Here is a 27,843-nt window from a genome sequence, read left to right on the forward strand (position 1 = left end):
ACAGCAAACAGTGTGTTTCCTTCTGGGATTAACATTTTACATAAATAAAAGCTGATCATTGTAAGCACCTCGCTAGTGTTCAATTGTTTATCTCATCTCTGTAACTTGATAACGCTGGAAGAGAGCTAGTTCTTTTGAAAAGCAACAGACTTGCTGGCTGGATCACCAGATGAAAATAGAAGAAAGCAATTCTAAAAAAGAAAACGAATGCAGCCATCACATCTGCCATATAAAAAATGTTTGCTATTGGGTTTAATACTGCTTTACGTGCTGCAGTACATTTTTAACCACTTGCCGACCAGTCACGTTGACTGTACTGCGGCAAAGTGGTTAGTTATCGTCCAGCGACGTAGACCTACGTCGCTGGACTCCTCCCCTTGTGGGCGGCGCATGCGCGCCGCCGGAGGCTCGCTCCCGCTGTATTCAGTCACAGTGGGAGTCGGGCCAGGGGAGGATCACCGCCGCTCTTCCCCGATCGTCGGGGAATCGAGTGTGGAGATCTGCCCGCTTTGTTTAGTGGTCCTCAACTCCGGTCCTCAGGGCCCACTAACAGGCCAGATTTTAAGTATTACCTTGGGGAGATGCAGACTAGAGTACTGCAATCACTGAGCAGCAAATGATATCACCTGGGATGTATTTCAGTTATCTCGCAAACCTGGCCTGTTAGTGGGCCCTGTAGGCCAGGGTTGAGGACCACTGTCCTAAGTGACAGACAGGGTCAGATTGCAGGGTTCAGCATAGCTGAACGTGCGATCTGTCCCTGTGTCACTCAGTCACCTCCCCCCACACATGTTAGTAAGCACCAGGCATACATTAACCCCTCCCTCCCCAATAAAAATGAACCCTTCCCTGCCAGTGTCATTTTTACAGTAACAGTGCATATATATAGCACTGATTACTGCAGTAATGTCACTGGTACCCCCAAAGGTGTCAAAAATGTCAGTCAAGAGTCTGATCTGTCCGCCGCAATGTCGCAGTCCCGCAAAAAAAAAATTGCAGATCGCCGCTACCACTCAAAGAAAAAAAAAAAACACCAAAAATGACAGAAATCTTTCCCTTAGTTAGTAAACGCAATAACTTTTGCGCAAACCAATCAAAATACGCTTATTGTGATTTTTTTTTTTACCAAACATATGTAGCAGAAAACAAATTGGCCTAAAATGATAAAAAAAATTTGATTTTTACATTTTTTTTTGGGGGGGGGGGGGGGAATTTCATATAAAAAAATGTGAAAAATATTGTTATTTTTTCAAAATTGTTGCTGGTTTTTTGTTTATAGCGCAAAAAGTAAAAATCGCACAGGTGATCAAATACCACCAAAAGAAAGCTCTGTTTATGGGGAAAAAAGGACGTAAATTTTGTTTGGATACGGCGTCGCACGGCCGCACAATTGTCAGTTAAAGTCGCACAGTGCCGAATCGCAAAAAGTGGCCCCGACGTAAGACAGCAAAATCCTCCGGTGGTAAAGTGGTTAATGGGAAGCTCTAATTGTACCCAATTGCAGAATGTCAAATAGCTGACAATATACTGGAACTAGAACAGCAGTAGGGCTTGGGTTAGCTTCAAGTTTGTAAGAGAAGTACAAATCATTTGCACAACCATGGCAGAAGAACCATTAAGCTAAAACACCAGGCAAACAGCTTAGTATACAAAATACATATTTGTGAGTAGCATGGCTGCCAAAGAATTTGTCAGGATGTGTAAAGTGAGACATCCTGGTACAGGACCCACCCCACTCCCAGACTAGACAATGAAGGAGCAGCAGCACATTGATGACCCCTGACCTCTAGTGGTGAATCAAAGCAGCAGGGGAGCATAGGAAAGTGTATACTAAAGCATGCTCTTCAGTAAAACCTATGCCTTGATCTAGACCAGGCCTTCAAAGTGCAGTTCGGTTCTGAGCAAATGTCCCACTCCTGTTTTCCAAGTTTAAAACTAAAATAAAAAAACCCGAAAATTTGGTTTATTAAGAAAAAAAAAAAAAAAACTTCACCAATTAATGAAAATGTAGAATTTTCTCTTGATAATTTGGGGAATCTAAACCCTGGCTACTAACAAAATAAATAAAGGGAAAGAGGTCACTTCCAGCTTTTACCTTTTTTTTTTTTTAACAGGTCTGATTTCTGCATCTTTTTTCTTTTTACACTTGTTTGCCCCACCACTTATATTTCAATTTGTTAAAACCTGGAGAAAATGCACTGGCAATATGTTGTGCAGAGAAACAAAAAGCAATTCATTTTGTATTTTAAGTAGTTTATATAGAATTTGCTAAAGAAAGGCAGTAAAATAGGTCCCCTGCAGCCAGCAACAATAGATCTCACAAGTGACAATACATCCCTCAAAGCAACAATCCATACCCCTCAGCAACAATCCATACCCCTCAGCAACAATCCATACCCCTCAGCAACAATAAGACACCTTCAGCAACAATGTCACCCTCAGCAACAATGTCACCCTCAGCAACAATGACACCCTCAGCAACAATGACACCCTCAGCAACAATGACACCCTCAGCAACAATGATACCCTCAGCAACAATGATACCCTCAGCAACAATAAGACACCCTCAGCAACAATAAGACACCCTCAGCAACAATAGACACCCTCAGCAACAATAGACACCCTCAGCAACAATAGATCCCTCATAGCAACTATAGACACCCTCAGCAACAATGATACCCTCAGCAACAATGATACCCTCAGCAACAATGATACCCTCAGCAACAATGATACCCTCAGCAACAATAGAAACTCTCAGCAACAATAGAAACTCTCAGCAACAATAGAAACTCTCAGCAACAATAGAAACTCTCAGCAACAATAGAAACTCTCAGCAACAATAGACACCCTCAGCAACAATAGACACCCTCAGCAACAATAGACACCCTCAGCAACAATAGACACCCTCAGCAACAATAGACACCCTCAGCAACAATAGACATCCTCAGCAACAATAGACATCCTCAGCAACAATAGACACCCTCAGCAACAATAAGACACCCTCAGCAACAATCCATACCCCTCAGCAACAATAAGACACCCTCAGCAACAATAAGACACCCTCAGCAACAATAAGACACCCTCAGCAACAATGACACCCTCAGCAACAATAGACACCCTCAGCAACAATAGACACCCTCAGCAACAATAGACACCCTCAGCAACAATAGACACCCTCAGCAACAATAGACACCCTCAGCAACAATAGACACCCTCAGCAACAATAGACACCCTCAGCAACAATAGACACCCTCAGCAACAATAGACACCCTCAGCAACAATAGATCCCTCATAGCAACTATAGACACCCTCAGCAACAATGATACCCTCAGCAACAATGATACCCTCAGCAACAATGATACCCTCAGCAACAATGATACCCTCAGCAACAATAGAAACTCTCAGCAACAATAGAAACTCTCAGCAACAATAGAAACTCTCAGCAACAATAGAAACTCTCAGCAACAATAGAAACTCTCAGCAACAATAGACACCCTCAGCAACAATAGACACCCTCAGCAACAATAGACACCCTCAGCAACAATAGACACCCTCAGCAACAATAGACACCCTCAGCAACAATAGACATCCTCAGCAACAATAGACATCCTCAGCAACAATAGATATCCTCAGCAACAATAGATCCCTCATAGCAACTATAGCACTCCCAGAAAAAATAGATCTCTTACAGGAACTATAGACCCCCCAGCAACAATAGATCCACCCCAGAAATAATAGATCTCCCTAGCCGCCTTAACAGTAGATCTCTCTTATCAACAATTGGCCCCCTGGAAACAATAGATCCCCCACCAACAGTAGTAGACCTTCTCAACATCAATAGATAAACACTCCAGCACCCCCTGGCATATACTGTACATTTATTTCTGGAGGTGCCGGAAATGCGTTTCCCCGCTGAAAAAAAGCCCTGATTAGAATAAACCACCGAAATTAAAGTGGTTGTAAACCCTTACATAGACCCAGTAAAATAACTGACCTGAGAAGATATACAGAGATTAAACAAATCCTCCTACATACGTTGTACCTATTTATCTGCAGTCTTCTCTTCTCTATATCTGGTCAGAATTTATAAAGCTAGTCTGAGCAATTAGAAAAAAAGGGGATGAGAGCTGAAGTCACAATTTGCTGAGCTCAAGGAGGAGAGCTCTGGCAGCTGTTTTTTTTTTTTTATGGGGGGGGGGGGGGCTCCCTTCAAACAGCACACAGGAACAGAGCTGAGGCTCTCAATCAGCTGGGAATCCCTACCCTGTGACCTTTTTTCTCTTGGTGTCAGGAAAACTTGCCAGAAGTGACTCATGCTGATAGCGGAGCCTGCGGAGGAATGAAGCAGCAGACAGAAATGATACATATTGCTCTTGATTGAGACAAGTACACACTATAGAAAGATATGCTTTGTTCATATTTCAAGTCTGACATTTACAACCACTTTAAGAAAAAGTTATGGGCAGAAAATATTGGGTTCCAGTGTTCAGCAAACCTTCAGGGGTCCTACCCATCACCCCTATTTTCTTATAGAGAAAGTTGGGAACTTAAAAACCCCAGGGACACTCAAACACACAAACATGGTCCAGCTAACCAATAGCAGAGCACAGTGGGTGTGAAGGGTGGAGCCAAAATCCCAACAACTTTTGTGGCTCAATAACTAATTTGCATAAAAAAGATCCTCAGGTTTCAGGGCTCCCAGGGAACACTAGGAGAAGGTATATGTGAGGAAGGGGAAAGGTGGTGAATGTGCCAATTATTAACCACGTTTTGCCCACGGGTACAGTTTAGGCAACTCCATACATATTTTGGTGAGACATCATAAGATTCTTACAGGTAGTTTTTCTGGTTTGCATTCCAGTTTGCAGTCCTCATTTTGTCCGAATGTTGCTTGTTCTGAATATGCCACTTCTGTATCAAAAACATTAGATGCACTTTGGCGTCTATTGAGAAGGCTGTGAGTAGCTGTTAAAATAAATAAATACATGTGATTTTACTATCTGAATCAAGTTCTTTGGTTGTGATGCACTGAGGGGGGGGGGGGGGGGGGGCTATCAAGCAGGTTACTATCAGAAATAGGTGTCTACCCTAAATAGGTCTCAAACTGCCCCTCGATTAAGCAGGCCACAGATGATTAGATTTTCTTTCCTTCCAAATTGCTTGATATAGCCTATGCAGAGATATTGTGTTCTGCCAGCAGGGGGCGGCACAGGGAGCGCTCCCAACCAGCTGAACACAATGATTACTGCTAGCAGCTTTAGCCGCCCGCAAAGTCATTTTTTATTAACAACATCTAATTGCAATTGTACATGCAATTTATTTTGCTATTTTTTCCCATGAAAGTGGAGTTACCCTTTAAGAGCAAAATTAGCAGTTTTTTAGTCCCCTTATGCCAAGGAAGACAACTATAAATAAACGACTTTTATTATGCAAACGAACTTCAGAGTCAAACTCTTAGGCCCCTTTCACACTTGTGCGACTTGTCCTGCGATTTGGGACTGCAAAGTCGCATGGCAAGTTGTACTCCACAAATTCCAATGAGTACCATTCATATCTGTACAACTTCAAGTCGCAATGACTTCAAAAGCAGTCCCTGCACTACTTTTGGCTGATTTTAATGCGTTTTGAGGTCCAAAGAAATCTGCATTGCTTCAAGTCCAGTCATAATCGTGACAAAATCATGCGACTTTTAGGTCGTACAAGTGTGAAAGGGGCCTTACTGGTTTCATTGCATTTAGGGGTATCAACACCTTAGAATAAGTAGCAAAAAGAGAGAATGGGCCAAGAAAATATTTGCGCATACCCAGACGCTGAGCACTAAGCCCTCAGTACACCACAAATCAAATGCGAAAAGGACAGGATCTCTTTAGCTTGATCTCCTAAAAGGTATTTCATAGCTCACTAGAGGTGCTCTTTAGTGATTCTAAAGCTCCATAGTTCAAAAGCTATTTCTTATATGTAAAAAATTGAGTTTTCAGCTTGAAAGTTGCAATAGTCTCATATATACTGCTCAAAAAAATGAAAGGAACACTTTTTAATCAGGATATAGCATCAAGTCAATTAACCACCTCCCACCCGGGCCATTGTAAATATACGGCCGGGTGGGAGTCTCGTCCTTCTGAATGGACGTTCCGGAACGTCCTTCTGAATGGACGTTCCGGAACGTCCTTCAGAAGGAGAGAGATCGCGCCGCCGCGGGCACGTGCAGCGGCGCGATCTCGATGTGCCTGTGTCCCTCGGACACAGAGCAACATCATTCGGCAGGAGGGCCCTGTGATTGGCCCTCCTGATCACATGACGGCTGTGTCCAATCAGAGAGAAGAGGATCGGTGCTGCTGCTGGGGTGATCAGTGAGTATTCTAATTACTCACTGATCACAGGGGGGGTCTGTGCTGGTAATCAGATGATTGATTACCAGTACAGCCTTGGGGGGGGAGGGGTGCCACTAAGCCACCAGGGATGCCCACCCATGACCACCAGGGATGCCCACCATGGCCACCAGGGATGGCAAGCAGGGCTCAGAGAGCCCCCCAGTGCCCTCCCTATCAGTGTTGCCCACCAATGCCATCTATCAGTGCTGCCCACCAGTGCCGTTATTGCCATCTATCAGTGCCGCCCACCAGTGCCCATTACTGCCCACCAGTGCCGCCTATCAGTGCCCATCAGTGCCCCCCATCAGTGCCGATCAGTGCCCCCCATCAGTGCCGATCAGTGCCGATCATTGCCGCCCAACAGTGCCACCTATCAGTGCCCATCAGTGCCGCCAATCAATGCCCATCAGTGCTGCATATCAGTGCCACCTATCAGTGCCCATCAGTGCCACATATCAGTGCCCATCAGTGCTACCTATCAGTGCCCATCAGTGCCCATCAGTGCCCATCAGTGCTGCATATCAGTGCCACCCCATCAGTGCCACCCCATCAGTGTCTCCTCATCAGTGCCTGTCAGTGCGGCATCATCAGTGCTCATCAGTGCAGGAAAAAACATATCTATTTACAAAATTTTATAACCTAAACAAAAAAACTTTTTTTTTTTCAAACTTTTCAGTCTTTTTTTATTTGTGCGCCAAAAAAGAAAAAACCTGACGGTGATCAAATACCACCAAAAGAAAGCTCTATTTGTGGGGAAAAAATGACACAAATTTGGTTTAGGTACAGTGTTGCATGACCGCGCAATTGTCATTCAAATTGCAACAGCGCTAAAAGCTGAAAATTGGTCTGGGAAGGAAGGGGGTTTAAGTGCCCAGTATTGAGGTAGTTAAACTACTTGGATATTGATCTGGTCAGTTAATTAGCAGAGGAGGTTGTTAATCAGTTTCAGCTGCTTTGGTGTTAACGAAATGAGCAGGTGCACTAGATGGGCAACAATGATACAACCTCCAAAACAGGAATGGTTTTACAGGTGGAGACAACTGACATTTTGTTGCCTACTCATCTTTTCTAACGGGTTTTCACTAGTTTTGAGTTTAGCTAGGGTCAGTGTCACTACTGGTATATGAGGCGTTACCTGGATCCTATAAAGGTTGCACAGGCAGTCCAACTCCTCCAGGATGGCACATCAATATATGCCATTGCCAGAAGGTTTGCTGTGTCTCCCAGCACAGTCTCAAGAGCATAGAGTAGATTCCAGAAGACCGGAAGTTGCTCTAGGAGAGCTGGACAGGGCCGTAGAAGGTCCTTGACCCATCAGCAGGACCAGTATCTGCTCCTTTGTGAAAGAAGGAACAGGATGAGCACTGCCAAAGCCCTAGAAAATGACCTCCAGCAGGCCACTGGTTTCTGATTGTTTGGTCAGAAACAGACTTCATGAGGGTGGCCTGAGAGCCCGACATCCTCTAATGGGCCCTGTGCTCACTGTCGGTACTGTGGAGCTCAATTAGCATTTGCCATTGAACACCAGAATTGGCAGGTCTGCCACTGGCACCCTGTGCTTTTCACAGATCAGAGCAGGTTCACCCAGAGCACGTGACAGATGTGAAAGGGAGAAGCCGTGGAAAACGTTATGCTGCCTATAACATCGTTCAGCATAAAAGGTTTGGTGGTGGGTCAGTGATGGTTTGGGGAGGCATATCCATGGAGGGATGCATAGACCTCTACAGGCTAGACAATGGCACCCTGACTGCAATTAGGTATCGGGTACTGGGTTCCTCCTGGTGCACAACAATGCCCGGCCTCATATGTTGAGAGTAGGCAGCCAGTTCCTGGAGGATGAGGGAATTGATACCATTGAATGGCCCCCACGCTTGCCTGACCTAAAACCAATAGAACACCTCTGGGACATTATGTTTTGGTCCATCCGACGCCACCAGGTTGCACCGCAGTCTGTCCAGGAGCTCAGTGATGCCCTGGTCCAGATCTGGGAGGAAATACCCCAGGACAGCCTTCATCGTCTTATTAGGAGCATGCCCCAACATTGTCAGGCATGCATACAAGCACATGGGGGCCATACAAAATACTGAGTACCATTTTGAGTTGCTGCAATTAAATTTCAGCAAAATGGACTAGCCTGCTGCATCATTTTTTCACATTGATTTTCAGGGTGTCTTTGAATTCAACCCTCTGTAGGGTGATAATTTTAATTGCCATCTAAGATGTGGCATCCTTTCCTTCCCAACACATTACCCAGTCCATACCAGTATAGATCCTAACACATTACCCAGTCCATACCAGTATAGATCCTAACACATTACTCAGTCCATATCCGTATAGATATCCAGCATGATATTTTTCTCTATTGAGGTCTGATGCATTTTCTAAGTGTTCCGTTCATTTTTTGAGCAGTGTATAAAATAAAGCATTATCCAGAAATCACTATCTTCTTTATGGAAAATAAATAAATGAGCACGATGTATAATTAATTTACAGGTTTGGAAACCACCAAAAACAGTTTTAAAGAAACCTAAAGTAAGTATAAACAATGCGGTAGATTTACATTTTTGAGCTTTCCCGGTGCTACTTCTGTTGTCTTCGGTTTTACTATCATCATCTGTGTCTTTCTCTTCCAAGACATCATCCTGTTTGAGGATAAAGAAAAAGGAGAAGGAGTTTGTACATCCATTCTGGCTTTTTTGCACCCTTCACATCTTGGATATGCAATTTATTTTACATTTACACGACACAAAGCAGAGGTGTGAGTGTCTTCCCAGGGAATCAGTGGATGAGCCAGCCTTTCAACATCCATCAATAAAACTGCTATATAGGTTTTTGATAGACCGACTTATTAAATTCTAATAAAGCAACCCTTTAGACTTGAAGAAACTATGTGGAAAAAGGGGGAATCTGTTTTTTACAGCACACAGAGATTACTGTCAAATCCTGCCTCCCATATTACCGGTACCATTCTGTGTAAGGCTACGTTTCCACTAGTGCGATGCCAAAGTCGTGCGATTTACAGTGCAACTTTGCTGCAACTTTTTTGATCTGACTTGACACACTGACTCAAAGTTGCATCAAAGTAGTGCAGGCACCTTTTCAAAGTCGCTGCAACTTTAAGTCGCATAGATGGGAACAGGTGCCATTGAAATAATTAGGTTTTGACTTGTCATGCGACTTGACATGTGTCAAGACGCACAACAAGTCGCACTAGTGGAAACAGGGCCTTAAAGTTCAGAAAAATGTAAGAAAGAAAAAGTGGGGCTTTGCGGGCCAATGGGAGGAGAAGGATCACAGCAACAGCAAGGTATATAATAAAAAATTATTTTATTGGCAGGTACACAGACAGAGGATACGCACAAGGCTGACTGGTGGCTCGGTATCCAGCTGAACCCCCTTCCCTAATATAGGATGATTATGTGATGTACTGGAGTATTACCTGCCCTGAGCGGCTTATATACTGTGCATAGGCCCAATACACATTGGCATTTTTAGCTGAAACAAGGACTGCCCCTCTTTCTTTCTCTCCCCGTGACCTTTGATTGACTAGGAATATTACTTACCTGACACTCACTATATACTGCCTCTAGAATATGCTATATAGGACCCCCTAGTTACCCTATCACAGCGATGCCCTTTATGTGGCTGACCATATGCTATCCACAGAGATATATTGAGGAGCCAATCTGGCCTGGAATACGGAGTTGAACACATATCTACATATGATGTGATAGTAAAGTCTTTGGCCACTGGCGTCAAGTGGGGCAATTATACTTCATATTGTTTCCTTTTTTCTCTTCGATACCTTGCTGCGTCCTGCTGTTGCCTGCTACCCCCCGAGTCACACAGGAAATAATCGGTCTGTTATGGTCTCTCGGGCCCTGAGGAAGCCTCGTGCGAAACGCGTCGGCTTGCTGGGGACCTTCATTGACCGTGCTCCATCTGAGACCCGTATACCACCTTTCTATACAGGCTACCAGCTCTCCCTTATTGAGAAGTATTTCTACATTGTGACCTGAATTATCTTTTTATTTGTTGTCTCCAACATGTGCATTTTTGCCCATGTACATTTTAAAGTTGTACAATAAAATTATTTTTTATCATATACCTTGCTGTTGCTGTGATCCTTCTCCTCCCATTGGCCCGCAAAGCCCCACTTTTTCTTTCTAACATTTCTCTGTACATTATCATTCAGGGGTATGGGCCCTATTACATGGTACTTTTGGGGCCTTAAAGTTAACTTGATCTGGACAAAAGTGTTTCCAAGAGAACAATGCTGAAGTGTAAGGTACCCTATGATGCCTGCAAGCTCCGATGTTATTCTCCAGACTGATCCCTGTGTTTGGATCTTACTTGGATTATAGGCCCCAGCTTTACATTAAAATGGTTGTAAACCTCAGGCATGAAATAAGAACAAAGCATATCCCTCTATAGTGTGTACTTGTCACAATTAGGAGCACTAAGTGTCACTTTTGTCTGCTGCTTCATTACTCTGCTATCAGCATGAATCACTTCGGACACGTTTTCCTGACACCAAGAAAAAAAAATGGTGACAGGGGAGGGACCTCTAGCTGATTAACAGACTCAGCTCTGTTCCCGTGTGCTGCATGGAGGGACTTGTGTCCCTTCCCCCCAATCAGCTGTCAGAGCTCTCCTCACTGAGCTTTGCAGAGTGTAACTTCAGCTCTCTGCCCCATTTTTTTTGAACTTTCAGACAAGCTTTAAAATTCAGCACTTTGAACGGATGTAAAAAAGCGAAGACTGCAGATACATAGGTACAACTTATCTGGGGGGGATTTGCTTTGTCTCTGTGTATCACCTGAGGCCAATAACTTCACTGCGTATATGTAAGGGTCTACAACCACTTTAAGCTCAACTTCTCTAAGTTGAAGTTAAGCCCCAACACTTTCCGGCACTAGTCACCACTCATCATTCAAATGTTAAATACCAGCACTTCCACTGCCCACTGAAGTTCTGCCATTTTACTGTTAAATAACAGGTGACAAGCTTAGTGCCAGGAAGAGGCAGAACTTAATCTTGATATGATCAGAAGTTCAGGCTCCATGCTTATCTTAATCTTTTTGCCACTGAGGAAGCCTTGAAATTAATATCAGGCATCATGAAACCCCATCTAAAATCAATGTATTAGTTGTCAGATGGCCCGTAGGAAGAATGCCCCCCTTACAGACAGCTAAAGAGACAACTGGTATCATGCAACTGCTTCTGCCAAGTGCCGATGGACCCAAATCTATGCAGGCACCATCAAATAGGAGGTCAATCAGCTACAAATCGAAGAACCCTTAGCAACATCTGGAGGAACCTTAGTTTAGATTGGCTAAAGCAGTGATCCCCAACCCCTGGGCCGCGGACCGGTACCGGTCCGTGGATCAAATGGTACCTGTCCGCCCAAAGAACGTTACATTATTTCCATTTTAGAAAGAAAAAATTTTTCAGAAAAGGGTGGACCCGGGGCGCAGAGCAGTGCGCCCTGAGCCCACCCATTTGTGTGACATTAGCGAATGAATATTCCTGATTGGCCGAAAGGCGAACCCATGCCATTGGCCAAGGAGGAGGAGGGAGGACTCGAGGAGACGCGGGGAGACTGAGGAGAAGCCGCCGCTGCAAATCAGGTAAGTGCACTGGTCACTGTGCATTGATTGGGGGCACGCTGGTCACTGTGCATTGATTGTGGACACGCTGTGGCACTCTGCATTGATTGTGGACAAACTGTGGCACTCTGCATTGATTGGGGACACGCTGTGGCACTCTGCATTGATTGGGGACACGCTGTGGCACTCTGCATTGATTGGGGACACGCTGTGGCACTCTGCATTGATTGGGGACACGCTGTGGCACTCTGCATTGATTGGGGACACGCTGTGGCACTCTGCATTGATTGGGGACACGCTGTGGCACTCTGCATTGATTGGGGACACGCTGTGGCACTCTGCATTGATTGGGGACACGCTGTGGCACTCTGCATTGACGCCCCCCCCCCCCCTCAGCGGGCCACGGAAAAATTATCAAACGTTGACCGGTCCTCGGCGATAAAAAGGTTGGGGAGCACTGGGCTAAAGTACAGCCTTGCCCCACAATCTGAAGACCTTCACAAGGGTACAAGCATGCCTGCACTTTGGCACTGAAGTTACTTTTGAAAAAACAAAACAATGGGGTTGATTTACTGAAACTGGAGAGTGCAAAATCTGGTGCAGATGTGCATGGTTGCCTATCAGCTTCTGCTTGTTCAATTAAGCTTTGACAAAAAAAAAAAAATCTGGAAGCTGAATGGTGTCTTTTCAGAGCTGTACTAGATTTTGCACTCTCCAGATTTGGTAAATCAACCCCAATGCTGTATAAACACACCTTTGCTTTAATACGATGGCTCTCTCCATTACAATAATAGCAGTGTGCCTGAATGGTCATTTTACCTAGAACAGGGTTTGTCAACCAGGGTTCCGTGGAACCCTAGGGTTCCTCCTGAGGTTGCTAGGGGTGCCTTGAGCAATGGGCAATTTCTGCCTCTCAGATAAGTTTCCAAGGACACCATTGTTCCTTTTAGCTATCTGTAAGGGGCTAATTATTCCCAATGATGACAACAGTAAGGAGCATTCTTCCCACTGTCTGTCACACTAATGTGTCAGGAGTTGTAGATTTTTTCATTTTTAGCAGGGGTTCCCCGAGACCAGAAAGTTATTTCAAGGGTTCCTCTGTGTGAAAAGGTTGAGAAAGGCTGATCAAGAATGATCCAAATCACAGAACCACAAAAATCTCTAGTTTAGAAAACTATTCAATATACAAATAATTTTCTAGATTTTTCCTGACATGAGGAAGAACGGTAAGAGTTGGTAGCACTTACCGTAGGGAACACTTCCCGGACATCTCGTACTGGCTGTTTGTAACGTTTCCGAAGAGAGCGGCTGTAACTGTCCAGTCTACGCTGTACAGCCGCAGTCTGCGTCCGGGTAAGGGTCGACAAAATGAGCACATTGCCTTCTGTGGGACTGGGGTCACCGATGAGAGGAGAAAGACCGGTGTCCTGCAGCCAGTCTGCTTCTGCCTCTCCCTCTATAACAAAATTGAACAGGTCAGGTCACAGCACCCAAACCAGTGTTAAAAGTTGAACAACATTTCAGACCCCCCCCCCTGCCCCCCCCCAACACCCCCAAATATAGAATTACAAATTAAAACATGGTGTACATCAGGCTAAGCTGATCCTGAAGGCATTTTTACACATGGCTGCAATATTCAGTTATAGCTCATAACCTTTTTACCCATTCCAGTGGACATCATTGCACAACTAATATAAAATCCTTCACTAAACTGAAATCACTGACCTAAAACCCACTTATAACAAATAAAATCACACAGAAGGCAGACGGTCTAATCTGCACCCTTGTTCCTGGTCAGTGACTCAGAAAATGTTGAAACACTGCATCACCATGCAGAGGCCAGCAACGGCAACATAAATGAATTGCTTTTTACGGTTTAAAGCTGCATTTAATGGAAATTTAAAAGATACCCTTGCAGTGGAGCTCCCCTCACGTTGCAAGGGTTAAATGTTCGTTTGTGCATAGGGTACCAGAAAGACTTTTACTTACCTTATCCTACACTTTCCTGACAGCTCTTCTCTCTGAAGCTCTGGGTTGAGGGCGGTCCCCTTGACATCCTTACGTACAATACAGGGCTATTGGCCATGCATTGCAGTTAATGCAGAGTTCCGCCCCCCCCCCCCCCCTCCAAAAATTAAAAGTCAACAGCTACACATACTGCGGCTTCACGGGTGGGACCCTACTGCACATACGCGAAGCGCGCTGTGCATTCGGATTGGCTCGGCAGCGGGGGAAAAAGGAGGGGGCCAAACTTCCAAGGGACGCGGTGCGGTCTTCTGAAAGTGGGGAAGGGTACCTGTCAAAAACAAGTACCCGTTCCCCCCTCCCCCCTGAAAGGTGCCAAATGTGGCACCTGAGGGGGGGGGGGGGGGAATAAATGAGCGGAAGTTCCACTTTTGGGTGGAACTTTGCTTTAACCACTTCCCCACTGCTCACTGTGCTGCTACTGCGGCACAGTGGCTCGTTATCGTCTGGCGACGTAGGTCTACGTCACCAGACATTCCCCTCTCTCGGCGGCGTGTGCGTGCTGCCGGAGGCTCGCTCCCGCTGTTTTCAGTCACAGCGGGAGTCGGGCCAGGGGAGGAGCGGCGGCGCTGCTCTTCCCCGATCGTCGGGGAATCGAGCTTGTGTAAACAGAGCGGGCGGATCTCCTAAGTGACAAGGAGTGACAGATTGCAGTGTTCAGCATAGCTGAACATGCGATCTGTCCTTGTGTCACTCAGTCACCTCCCCCCCCCACACGTTAGTAAGCACCAGGCATACATTAACCCCTCCCTCTTCAATAAAATTAACCCCTTCCCTGCCAGTGTCATTTTACAGTAACAGTGCATATATATATAGCACTGATTACTGCAGTAATGTCACTGGTACCCCCAAAAGTGTCACAAATGTCAGTCAAGGGTCCGATCTGTCCGCCGCAATGTCGCAGTCCCGCAAAAAAAAAAAAAAAAAAAAAAAAAAAAAAATCGCAGATCGCCGCCATTACGCGTTAAAAAAAAAAAAAACACCAAAAATGACAGAAATCTTTCCCTTTGTTAGTAAACGCAATAACTTTTGCGCAAACCAATCAAAATACGCTTATTGTGATTTTTTTTTACCAAATATAGGTAGCAGAAAACAAATTGGCCAAAAATTTTAAAAAAATTTGGTTTTTACATTTTTTTGGGGGGAATTTCATATAAAAAATGTTAAAAATATTGTTATTTTTTTTAAATAAACGCTCTTTTTTTGTTTATAGCGCAAAAAAGTAAAAATCGCACAGGTGATCAAATACCACCAAAAGAAAGCTCTGTTTGTGGGAAAAAAAGGACGTAAATTTAGTTTGGGTACAGCGTCGCATGACAGCGCAATTGTCAGTTAAAGTCACACAGCGCTGAATCGCAAAAAGTGGCCCAGACGCAAGACAGCAAAATCCTCCGGTGGTAAAGTGGTTAATGATATCAGAGCAGGGTTGCCAACTGTCAGTAAATTCACAAATAGTTTGTAAAATCTGCCTGTGAATGTCCGTTATGGACATACAGACTGAATTGTCTGAAACAGACATTCATGGACAGGTATAAAATGATAGATTTTACAAACTGTCCTTATGGTTGGCAACCCTGCATCAGAGTGTGCGCAACTAATGGAGCACCTTAGATAAGAAGCTGTGTGAGCCAGCCTTATAGCAAGAAAGGAGCCTGCAGATGCAAGGTATTCGGTAAGTAAAGCCCTTGCTACTGGTACCCTAGGCGTGAAGAAACATTTACAGTGCCTTGAAAAAGTATTCATACCCCCTGATATTTTCCACATTTTGTCATGTTACAACTAATAATGTAAATGTATTTATTTGGGATTTTATGTGATAGACCAACACAAAGTGGCAGCACATAACTGTGAAGAGGAAGGAAAAATTGAAAATGGTTTTTACAATTTTTTACAAATAAATATCTGAAAAGTGTGGTGTGCATTTCTATTCAACCCCCTTTACTCTGATACTCCTAACTAAAATCTTAAAATCTAGTGCAACCAATTGCATGCAGAAACCACCTAATTAGTAAATGGAATCCATCTGTGTGTAATTTAATCTCAGTATAAATACAGCTGTTCTGTCAAGCCCTCATCATAGGTTTGTTTGAGAACCTAAGGCCCCTTTCACACAGGCAGACCGTTCAGATCCGCCTGTCAAGTTTTTTGGAGGATCTGGACGGTCACCCCATGCATCTCTATGGGGCATCGGATGTCAGCGGAGACATGTCCGCTGACTTCCGATCCGTCAAATCTGGACAGATGGAAACCCTATTTTCCATCCATCCAGCAGATCGGATGAGAAAGGGCAGACGGTCCATTCCCAACCGATTCCCCCATAGAGATGCATGGGGACCTGACAGCTGTGTCTCCGCACACAGCATGGAGAACAGCTGTTATCCTGCTGCTCAGCGGGGGATCAATCCCCCGTTGAGAAAAATGGAGTCCGTCTGACGGATGGAAAGAGTATGGCACAACTGCAAAGCTACCAAGACATGGCCGTCCACCTAAACTGACAGGCAGGGCAAGGAGAGCATTAATTAGAGAAGCAGCCAAGAGGCCCATGGTAACTCAGGAGGAGCTGCAGAGATCCACAGCTCAGGTGGGAGAATCTGTCCACAGGACAACTATTAGTTGTGCACTCTACAAATCTGGCCTTTATGGAAGAGTGGTAAGCAGAAAGCCATTGTTGTAAAAAAGCCATATGAAGTCCAGTTTACAGTTTTTAACATGTGGAAGAAGGTGCCCTGGTCAGATGAGACCAAAATTGAACTTTTTGGCCTAAAAGCAAAATGCTATGTGTGGCAGAAAACTAACACTGCACATCACCCTGAACACACCATCCCCACCGTAAAACATGGTGGTGGCATCATCTTGTGGGGATGCTTTTCTTCAGCAGGGACAGGGAAGCTGGTCAGAGTTCATGGGAAGATAGATGGAGCAAAATTAAGGGCAATCTTATTAGAAAACCTGTTCAAGTCTGCAAAAGACTTGGGACTGGAACATAGTTTCACCTTCCAGCAGGACAAGGACCCAAAACATACAGGCAGAGCTACAATGGAATGGTTTAGATCAAAGCATATTCATGTTTTAGAATGGCCCAGTCAAAGTCCAGACCTAAATCCAATTGAGAATCTGTGGCAAGACTCAAAATTTGCTTTTCAGACGCTCTCCATCCAATCTGACAGAGCTTGAGCTATTTTGCAAAGAAGAATAGGCATACATGTCACTCTAGATGTGCAAAGCTGATAGAGACATCCCCAAAAAGACTTGCAGCTGTAATTGCAGAAAAAGGTGGTTCTACAAAGTATGGACTCAGGAGGACTGAATACACATTCACCCCACACGTTTCAGATATTTGTAAAAATAAAAGAAAACCATTTATCATCTTCCTTCCACTTCACAATTATGTGCCACTTTGTGTTGGTCTATCACATAAAATCCCAATAAAATACATTTACATTTTTGTTTGTAACATGACAAAATGTGGAAAATTGCAGTGTGTGTGTAAAGGGTATTTTTTGGTTACCGCCAATTTCCAGACATTAAAAGGATAAAAAAAAATATATATATATATTTTTTAAAAAATAATAATAATCATAATAATAATAATAATAATAATAATAATAATAAATGCACATCTTCTTGCAGGTTAAAAAAAAAAAAAATGTGCATTTAAAATCATTTTTTTTTACTTGCAGCCTAGAAAGCATTGCACCCACGCTCAGCAGATCACGGGTGCCATGCAGGACACCTGTCGGCTTGTCCCTGGCACAGGCAGGCAGATACACACTGACAGGAAGAATGAATAAACTATCAGAGTGCACAGCAGTGCCATGGGAGTTCATTGAAACTACAAGCCGACAGACACAAAGGCTTGTAGTTTCCCCTTCACAGAGGAATGTGAAAGAATGATGTGGTAGGAAAGGGTTAAAACTGCATCGAGGGTTTTTTTTTGTTTTTTTTCTGCCTTGGAAAGATATTCCTTCTCTTCTTCTCAACGAGGGACAAGTGTCCCATGTGGCCCCACTGGAAAACCTACCCGATCCATGTTCCAGTGACAAATGTAAATATAAAATTAATTCCAGTTTTGATAAATTCCCACCACTATGCTTTTCTTTAAATGATAAGTTCACCTTTTTAGGAAAAAATACATGTGCATATTTTTGCAGAAAAAAAAAATGTGCATTTATTTTTTTCCTGCAGGAGCTTGGAAAGCATTGAGTCCCGGTTCACATTTGTGCGATGCGGGAATGCTGCGAATATGCAGCGTGATCCCGCATCGCAACCGCACCCCTGGCAGTTCATACTGCCATATGCGATACGCAGGGGGTGTCAATTAAAAGTTAACGACTCCCCCAGTTGCGATCGCATATCGCAGTGCGATCTGCAAGTTCGCACAGAATCGGATCGCACTAGTGTGAACCACTATGCGATCAGATTCTGCTGCGGAAAAAAAAAAGGGTCATGTGCGTGTTTAGTGCGATCACAGTGCGAATTCAGCCATACAAACTATATGGCTGAAATTTGCACCGCACAGAGATCGCATGTAATTTAGGAGCAGTGCGCTCCGAATTACATGCGATCTCTGTGATCGCACTAATGTGAACCGGGACTGCATCTGTGATCAGTAGATCAGAGTACAATGTCAGGCTTCTGCAGACAAGCCCTGCAGCTTTCAGCCCATACCTCCATATGAGCTGTCAGTTTGAAAGCTGCAGGGTTTGTGAATGAACTACGCTCATCAGCGACCTCGCAGTTCATTCAGAACTACAAGGCGTCTGCCGTAGTGGCTGAAGGTACTTGTAGTTAAAGCGGTAGTATCCCGCTTTTTGACACTTTTACCTACAGGTAAGCCTATAATAAGGCTTTCCTGTAGGTACAAATAATATCTCCTAAACCGGCATGGTTTAGGAGATATTTGCAGTGCATGCAGCCGCTCGCGCGAGCGGCGCATGCGCTCTGAAGGTCCGGGGGGACCTTCAATTGAGCTTGCCGGAAAATTGTGGCTCCGGCCAATCATCGCGCCGGAGCCGTCTCTTTCGGCGAGGGATCATGGCAGCGCCCGCAGCGATGTCCGGGGGTCCGTGTCGGGGCTTCGTTCTAAGGTAAGTTACCCATAATGGGCTAGTATGCGATGCATACTAGCTCATTATGCCTTTGTCTTGCAGGTTTTTTTTTTTTTTTAGGGTTTACAACCGCTTTAAAGCGGAGTTCCGGGCACAGAAACATTTTTTCAATGAACATACCCCCGGGACAGTCAGGGCTAGTACATTCCACAATGGCTAGCCTCTGATCTGTCCCAGTTCGCACTTACCTTTTAGAAGAAATACTTACTTTGAAAATTTCTTCTCCAGCGTTGCCATCTCAGGTGTGGGCAGCTTGAAGCCAGCGCGATCCTCTTCTGCGTCCTCTTCCGCGTCTTCTTCTCCCAGAATGCACCTGCACCGGCCCCTCTCGTCACTTCCGGTGCTCTGCCGCATTCCTCCACAGCTTCTGGGCATGCCCAGAAGCTGTTTAGCAGGGAATGCGGCGTCGCCCCGGAAGTGACGAGCGGGGCCGGTGCCGTCGCATTGATTCCTGGGAGCGATGACGTTCAGCTCCCAGGAATCATTGCAAACCGGAAGTGACGCGCAGGCCGCGGCCACAGAGGGAGGAAGTGAAAAAAGGTGAGTATTTCTTTCTACAATTATGAGGTAAGTAAAAAAAAAAAAATAATCCTAACTATCCAATTCCTTTTCAGGTGAAGCAAAGCAAGCGGATGGGCACAAAATCGATTAGGTAGATTTTGTGCCCGGAACTCCGCTTTAATTCATTCACAGGAAACTGTGAATGAATGACACACTTGTGTGGGTGGAGCCCTTGCGGGACCATGCTTTTCTTGATCTGTGACAGCAGGTGCGGGGAGAGGATTCCCTGTCAGCTGTCACACTGAGAGGTGGATCGGGGGGAGAGGTGGAAGGAGCTGAAACATGTTACATGTTCCAGAAGGTGAACTTCTCCTTTAATTAGGAAAAAAAGGCACCTGCTCGATTAAGGTTTATTTTAAAGCAAATGTTTTTGTTTCAGATAGAGTGGGGAAGATATGGAGATTTCCCTCACTTCCTGTTTTGTTAACATTTTACCAGACAGGAAGTGAGGGGAAATCTCCAACTGTAACAAAGACAGAAATAAAAATACTTTTTTTTTTTTTAGTAGATCAAGGGAAAGCTAAAACCCTTGTCAGAATTTTATTTTTGTCTGTGATCCTGTTACAGATTTTCCCTAATTATCTGACTGGCAAAACCACCGTCAGTGAAAATCTTCTAAATGAAGCGCCAGATAGCAGTGAAAACCGGGGTTCAAACACTTCCACCGGCAAAACCTTTGGTCCAACACATAGTACACTTATACACAAATACCTGCATTCTCTACAGTGCTATAACCCAGTGCAAAATACATCAGCATTTTAAATCACTTTGGATTTATGATGTACATGGGCTCAGAGATGTATAGTAACTAAGTAGAACTACTTCACTACTGTACTTAAGTACCGAAAGGCGGTATCTGTACTTTCCTAGAGTAGAATTTTTTTCTCCTACTTCCACTTTTACTTCACTACATTTTTTCAATGATTTCAATACTTCTACTCCAATATTTTTTTTTTGTGCTGCATAGTTACTCGTTACTATTATAAAAATTACCACTGCCAGAACAGTAGATGGCAGGTTTCATGAAGCTCAAAACATGTGTATTATCAGCGCATACGAAAATAAAAGCTACTGTATGTATAAATAAAAGATGCATTTGAAATAATAAAAAACAATATGATGTTCAAACTTTTGACTTCTTTCTTTAATAACTACATAACACAGTACTTGTACTTTTACTTTCAGTACTTGAGTAGCAATTTTTTTTCAAAACTACTGGTACTTTTACTTTCAGTACTTGAGTAGCAAAATTAAAAAAAAAAAAAATACTTGCAATACTTAAGTACAAAAAATGTTGAATACTTTAGTACTTCTACTCAAGTCACTTTTTGATCGAGCACTTGTACTTTTACTCAAGTATGGGTTTTGAGTACTTTATTCAACTCTGCATGGGCTATCTACACCGCTGGATTTATGATGTACATGGGCTATCTACACCGCTGGATTTATGATGTACATGGGCTATCTACACCGCTGGATTTATGATGTACATGGGCTATCTACACCGCTGGATTCACAGACTTGGGATATATGCAGCAGTGGAGAATGGTAGCTCTATAACAATTCACTCCATTAATCTAGAAGGATACAGCTAGATTATCCATAATATCATGTACCTTCTAGAGTGCTGGGTTCAGAGGAACTGCTCTCCTCTCCATCAGATCCACGCATCTGCTTGATGTTCTCCACTTCTAGCCAAAAATCACTCATTGAAAGAGGGTCAGAGTTTTTCCTGGAGCTCGTCTCGGCTGGAGGCGAATTCATTTCGCAAGGGCAACACTGCACACTGTGGGAGACAAGGACATATAAAGGATTAATGTGGAGCAAAGAAATTGGGCGGTATTCCTGATGGGATCATGAAAAATACATACATAAGTACATAGCGCATCTGAGCATGTAGAAATAAAAAAGCTACAATATGCTTTTGTATAATTGCCAATGGAGGAGAGTTTTACTGCAAGTACAGTCTTGAAGTGAACCAACTTGTGTTGACAACGCCAAAGAAAATCAGACTTTACTGATACATGCAACACTTATTAGGGTATCAGGACAATATCCCCCTGGACAATATCCCCCCGGAAAACACCCCCCCGGACAATATCCCCACGACAATATCCCCCCCCCCGGACATAATCCCCCCAGGTAATATCCCCCTGGGACAACATCCCCTGGGCAATATCCCCCGGGACATAGGGTTAGGGTTAGAGGGGGGATATTGTCCGGGGGATGTTGTCCAGGGGGGAATAGTGTCCCGGTGGGATATTGTCCCGGGGGGGGGATGTTGTCCCGGTGGGATATTGTCCCGGGGGGGATGATGTCCCGGTGGGATATTGTCCCGGGGGGGGGGGATGTTGTCCGGGGGGGGATGTTGTCCTAGAATCCTTATTAGTAGCCTTTTTTCAAACTTCTCTTTTCACAGAAAAATAATGCAAAGGTAATCTAGGTTCGTTTTTGGCTAAGCCAAATGGTAAAAATGAGAGACCTGCACATGACAATCTAATGTTACACATGTGATTTTTTTTTTTTTTTATCATTTCATTAGACTGATCACACCAGCAAATTACTAAACTGTGTGATGCACTGAAGCGCAGGGATGTAGTACGCTACCAATATACTGTATTGGGGTGGTATACAAGAATAATGGCACCACAGTGCGAGTTGCCCATTACCATATTTTATGCCATGTGCAATTGAGCACATATTATTGCAAGGTGAAACTGTGAATGGACCCACCAAAAAAAAAAAAAAGCAGTTTTAAGACTTAAAGCTTTTTTAAGCGTAGTTACAAGAAAAGTGCCAACATGCTCTTGCAATCAATCTCCCCAGCAGTGTTAATTTTGGCATCAAATTTTGATTTAGTTTTAGTTATAGTCTTTTGACTAAAATGCCATTTTAGTTTTAGTCGTATTTTAGTCTTTTGAATGAAATGCGATTTTAGTTTCAGTAGTATTTTAGTCATCTGAATTTTTTTAGTTTTAGTCATATTTTAGTTGACTAAAATCTCCAGTACATTTTAGTCGAATAAACTCTCCTTCATTTTAGTCAACTACAAATCGAATAGGTTTAGGGTAATTGTAATGTATTGAAAAAAATTTTGGTGGCCCAAAAGAAACTGCGCAAAATTGGTGATATTCGATACTAAATTAATCAATCAAATTGTCATAAATTAATTAAATTTATATAAGAGGAATTGCTTCCATAGTGCAAGCTGCAATAAAAACGTATAAAACGCATAAATGTGAAAAGAGTGGAATAAATTGCGCTCAACACTTAACACAACCAAAAAGTGCTTGTGTGCATAAATATGTGAATAAATGATTATAAATAAATAAATATATACAAAATCCTAAATGTGAAAGGTCCTTGGTAAATAAATATCAACAGTCTTTAAAGTGCCCAGTGCAATACAGAACTCTCAGCAATGACTGAAAATCACTCCAACTTCAAGTGAGGGACCTCCACCTTAAGAAACTTTTCTCCACCCAGTGCTCGGGGTAAATACTTCTTACCAAAGCTGATGGACCCCTTAATTACAGGGGGTCTAAAACAGCGTAGATGGTCCACAAATGCCTCCAAGCTATCCTTCAGGTCCCTTGATATAAGACTCAGCTCGCATAAGGAACTCCAAGTATTTCAGGATATTTTTGTGGGGAGAAAGATAAGGAAACTCCGATAGTGTAGTATGTTCTGGTAATTAGGGTTTATTAATGAAATTGCACTTACTCAAAACATTAGAATCAAACGCCTTCATGCAGTAAATGCAGCATGGGTTCGGTGTACGGGACGCTCCTAAGCTTCTGCGTATCACCAACCCGAAACTCCACGGTCTCACGTTCCCGACGCACGTTTCGTCAGACGCGCTGACGTCATCAGGGGATCCCCTGATGACGTCAGCGCGTCTGACGAAACGTGCGTCGGGAACGTGAGACCGTGGAGTTTCGGGTTGGTGATACGCAGAAGCTTAGGAGCGTCCCGTACACCGAACCCATGCTGCATTTACTGCATGAAGGCGTTTGATTCTAATGTTTTGAGTAAGTGCAAACCCTAATTACCAGAACATACTACACTATCGGAGTTTCCTTATCTTTCTCCCCACAAAAATATCCTGAAATACTTGGAGTTCCTTATGCGAGCTGAGTCTTATATCAAGGGACCTGAAGGATAGCTTGGAGGCATTTGTGGACCATCTACGCTGTTTTAGACCCCCTGTAATTAAGGGGTCCATCAGCTTTGGTAAGAAGTATTTACCCCGAGCACTGGGTGGAGAAAAGTTTCTTAAGGTGGAGGTCCCTCACTTGAAGTTGGAGTGATTTTCAGTCATTGCTGAGAGTTCTGTATTGCACTGGGCACTTTAAAGACTGTTGATATTTATTTACCAAGGACCTTTCACATTTAGGATTTTGTATATATTTATTTATTTATAATCATTTATTCACATATTTATGCACACAAGCACTTTTTGGTTGTGTTAAGTGTTGAGCGCAATTTATTCCACTCTTTTCACAAAATTGTAATGTATTATTTAAACATTTCTCTAGCATTTCCAAACGAATTGTATACTCCTGGAGTAAAAATCTAATAATATGTTATTATAAGGTTTGAACACGCACTACAGACACAGATTTAGCCCCCGTTCACACTAAGGCGACCTGTGAGGCGACCTGGTCGCTTCACAGGTTGCCATAGGTCGCCTCCCATAGGGAAGCTGTGGACCCGTTCTAATAGGAGCGACACAAGTCGCTCCGACTTAGAAAAAGGGTCCGGAGCTTCTTTGGGGCGACCTAGAGGCGACCGCCATAGACTTCAATGTTATGTAGTCCGTGGCGGCCGCCCCGAGGTCGCGGCACGCTGCTCGCACCGCGACCTTGGAGGTCGCGATGCGAAGTAGCGTCGCTCCTATGTGAACGGGGGCTTAGCCATTGTGATATATAAAATCTTTACAAATAAAACCAAGTTTCATAAACAAACAGAAAAATTGCTTTTTGACAAACCGAAGTGCAACTTGAAAATACAAAAAAAAAAAAAAAAAACGGTAAACTTCATTGGCTGTAATGTCATTGCACATATTACCTGAATATATTACCAACATTAAATATAAGGGAAAAATATAAGAAAAGCCTTTTTCTTAATTTTTTAGTTTTCAGCAGCTTAGTAGATGCTCCTTACTTATGCATAGGCGGTGGTGCAATACATGTTTAAACTTTAATGTGCTATTATTACAGGCTCTGGATGGAATTGTGTTGCCGACATAGAAATGGCCAGCAGAGGAGTGTTAATTTTGATTATGTCAATTTAGTTTTAGTCTTATGATTAAAATGCCATTTTAGTTTTAGTCGTATTTTAGTCATCTGAATTGTTTTATTTTTAGTCATATTTTAGTAGACTAAAATTGTGTTAATTTAGTTGACGAAAACGTTTTAGTCAACGAAATTAACACTGCTCCCCAGTAGTAAAGAGATAATGCTACACTTCTGGGTTGTGTCAGGTGATGGCGGTGGGGGCATGGATGGATGATGGTTTTTACTAACACAAGAGAAATCAGCACAAGAGACACATCCTAGGTTATGTCCCTTGTGCTAATTTTTCAGTTTTTTTTTTTTTTTTTAGCTATACTTATGCAGCCCTTATATTGTTAGATTATGCGAAAGAAAAATCCCCGATCAACACAGTCAGATTCCCCCATCAACACAGTCCGTGTTGATGGGGAACTCCCTCCCGCAGTGCTATTGTGTTCTGCCAGCGGGGCACAGCGAGGGGAGCCTTTCAGGTCAGCCAAACATGATTACTGCTGGCAGCTATAACTGCCGGCGGTAATCGCATGTAAAAAAACTGACAGATCTAAAAAAATGGATTGCCTTGGGTAGAACCAGCCTGCATAAAGAGGGATCAAACCTTGGCCAGTCCCTGCTGTATCGGCTAAGATTTGATCCATCTATGGCCAGCTTTAAGCCAGGTACACAACAGCAATTAAATTTTTTGTTGTTCAACCCAGCGGGCTGAAAGAAAAAAAACTGAAGCGCTCGGTAGGAGCCGCTCTCCTAACAATCCAATGTTATTACAGCGATCTCCCCCGCTGAGCTATTGCGTTGTAACAGGGTGGTGGCCCCCTGCCAGAACACTCCGGTCAGCGCTCAAAGCCATTGGCTGAGAGTGCTGATCGGATGCCAAATCGGCAGACCTTTTTTCGGTCATTCCCCATCAACAGAAGGCGAACTTTAGGCTTCTGTCTGAATGGCTGCCGTACACACGGGCTGAATGTTGGCGGATTTCTATTGAAGCAGCTGAATACGCCTGACCCATGTGTACGGGGTTTTAGGCTTTAACTTGTTCCTGCCTAGTGTATAAACAGACTTGTATAAAGTACTCGAAATTTCTACTTGAGTAAAAGTACAAGTGCTCGATCAAAAAGTGACTTAAGTAGAAGTGGAAGTGCTCGCAGAAAAAGTTACTTAAGTAGAAGTACTAAAGTATTCAACATTTTTTTTACTTAAGTATTGCAAGTAGTTTTTTCAAAAAATTTGCTACTTAAGTACTAAAAGTAAAAAGTACCAGTAGTTTTGAAAAAAAAATTCTACTCAAGTACTGAAAGTAGAAGTACAAGTACTGTGTTATGTAGTTATTAAAGAAAGAAGTAAAAAGTTTGAACATCATATTGTTTTTTATTATTTCAAATGATTAACCTGTGTTTGTTAGTAGTTTCTTGATGCACTTTAAGCGCTGTAGCACCATTTATTTGTTTGTTTCATATTTTCTTTTTATTGGAAAGATTTGGTATAGCAGCTTTTATTATACACAGCCTTTATTTTCGTATGCGCTGATTTACAAATGACATTATACACATTTTTTTGAGCTTTATGCAACCTGCCATCTACTGTTCTGGCAGTGGTAATTTTTTTAAAAGTAACGAGTAACTATGCAGCACAAAAAAAAAATACTTGAGTAGAAGTATCGAAATCATCGAAAAAATGTAGTGAAGTAAAAGTAGAAGTAGGAGAAAAAAATTCTACTCTAGGAAAGTACAGATACCGCATTTCGGTACTTAAGTACAGTACTTAAGTAGTTCTACTTCGTTACTATACATCTCTGTGTATAAACATATGCGGCCTTGTGGAAGTGGGCTTCATTCCGTGGCGCTATACTGCGTTTGTGCTTGAAGCGCACTCAATTGCACATCCCAGCACAAAGACCCAGCTGTCATCAATAGTGATTAGGAATTGAAAGCTGCAGGACCGACTCCAGATCATGTGATAACTGTGGTAGCCAATCACTGCCAATCACCGATGGCTTCTTTTCCATGCATTTCTCTTGTCTGTGAGGAAATAAAAGATACGTTTGGTTGGGGGGGGACTTAATAAAACTGGAGCAGACACAATCTGAAGCAATATATTTTGGTACTTTTATTACCTGTTTATGTTATGCTTATGACTGGAACCTTTATATTGTTCACTTCTATGTCAATATGTAGCTATCTTTGAACACATAGTTCACCCCTCCGCCTTATAGCCTGAGGGTTGCAATGCTATCCTACCAAGGTAAACACAGGGAGTTTTTGCTTTTGTTCAACCCAGCAGGCTGAACAAAAGAAAACTGACAGATTGCTGTACTAACACAAGCAATGTTAGTATAGTGATCTTCCCAGCCGAGCTGGCTGGGGGGCTGCCCCCCACCATAACACTGTGATCAGCACTTGCAGCCTTTGGCTGTAAGCGCTGATCAGATACTAGTTTTCCAGCATGCCGTTTGATAAGAAAAATTGGTCGTTAGACTGGCTTTTGTCAGACAGGCCAACACAGGCCGAATGGCAGACAGTTTTACTGGTCGATACCAGCTGCTATTCAGCCCATGTGTACCAACCTAACGTTACAGGGCTGCGCTCAAGTTGTGATTCTACTCCACTTAACCTGTTCAATGGCTTTTTTTTAAAAGTCTAAAGTTAATAAAAAGGGAAAAAAAGTCTGTAAATAAAGAAAAGATATAGCCAGATCAGAGTGTGATCTATGTTAGTATTAGTGTCAATGTTTGCATTAGGATCGGTGTCAGTTTTAGTGTGTATGAGAAGTAGGATAAAAAAAAAAAAGAAAAAAACGCAAAACACACACTATATATATATATATATATATATATGTATATCTCACACAAAAGTGAGTGCACCCCTCACAGTTTTATAAA

At 43.2% G+C, this 27,843-nt stretch overlaps 1 protein-coding gene across 1 annotated transcript in view; it reads right to left on the minus strand.

Annotated features, from left to right (window-relative positions):
• ARHGAP40 (Rho GTPase activating protein 40) overlaps window positions 1–27,843 on the minus strand; it is a 69,600-nt gene that overhangs the window by 25,616 nt on the left and 16,141 nt on the right. The window contains 4 exon segments of the mRNA XM_082271238.1: window positions 4,835–4,965; window positions 8,932–9,013; window positions 13,228–13,436; window positions 21,291–21,460. Coding sequence (XP_082127364.1) covers window positions 4,835–4,965; window positions 8,932–9,013; window positions 13,228–13,436; window positions 21,291–21,460 — 592 coding nt within the window.

This window comes from Pelophylax lessonae (assembly GCF_965119305.1).
Source record: "Pelophylax lessonae genome assembly, chromosome: 11".
In the NCBI taxonomy this organism is placed as follows: domain Eukaryota; kingdom Metazoa; phylum Chordata; class Amphibia; order Anura; family Ranidae; genus Pelophylax; species Pelophylax lessonae.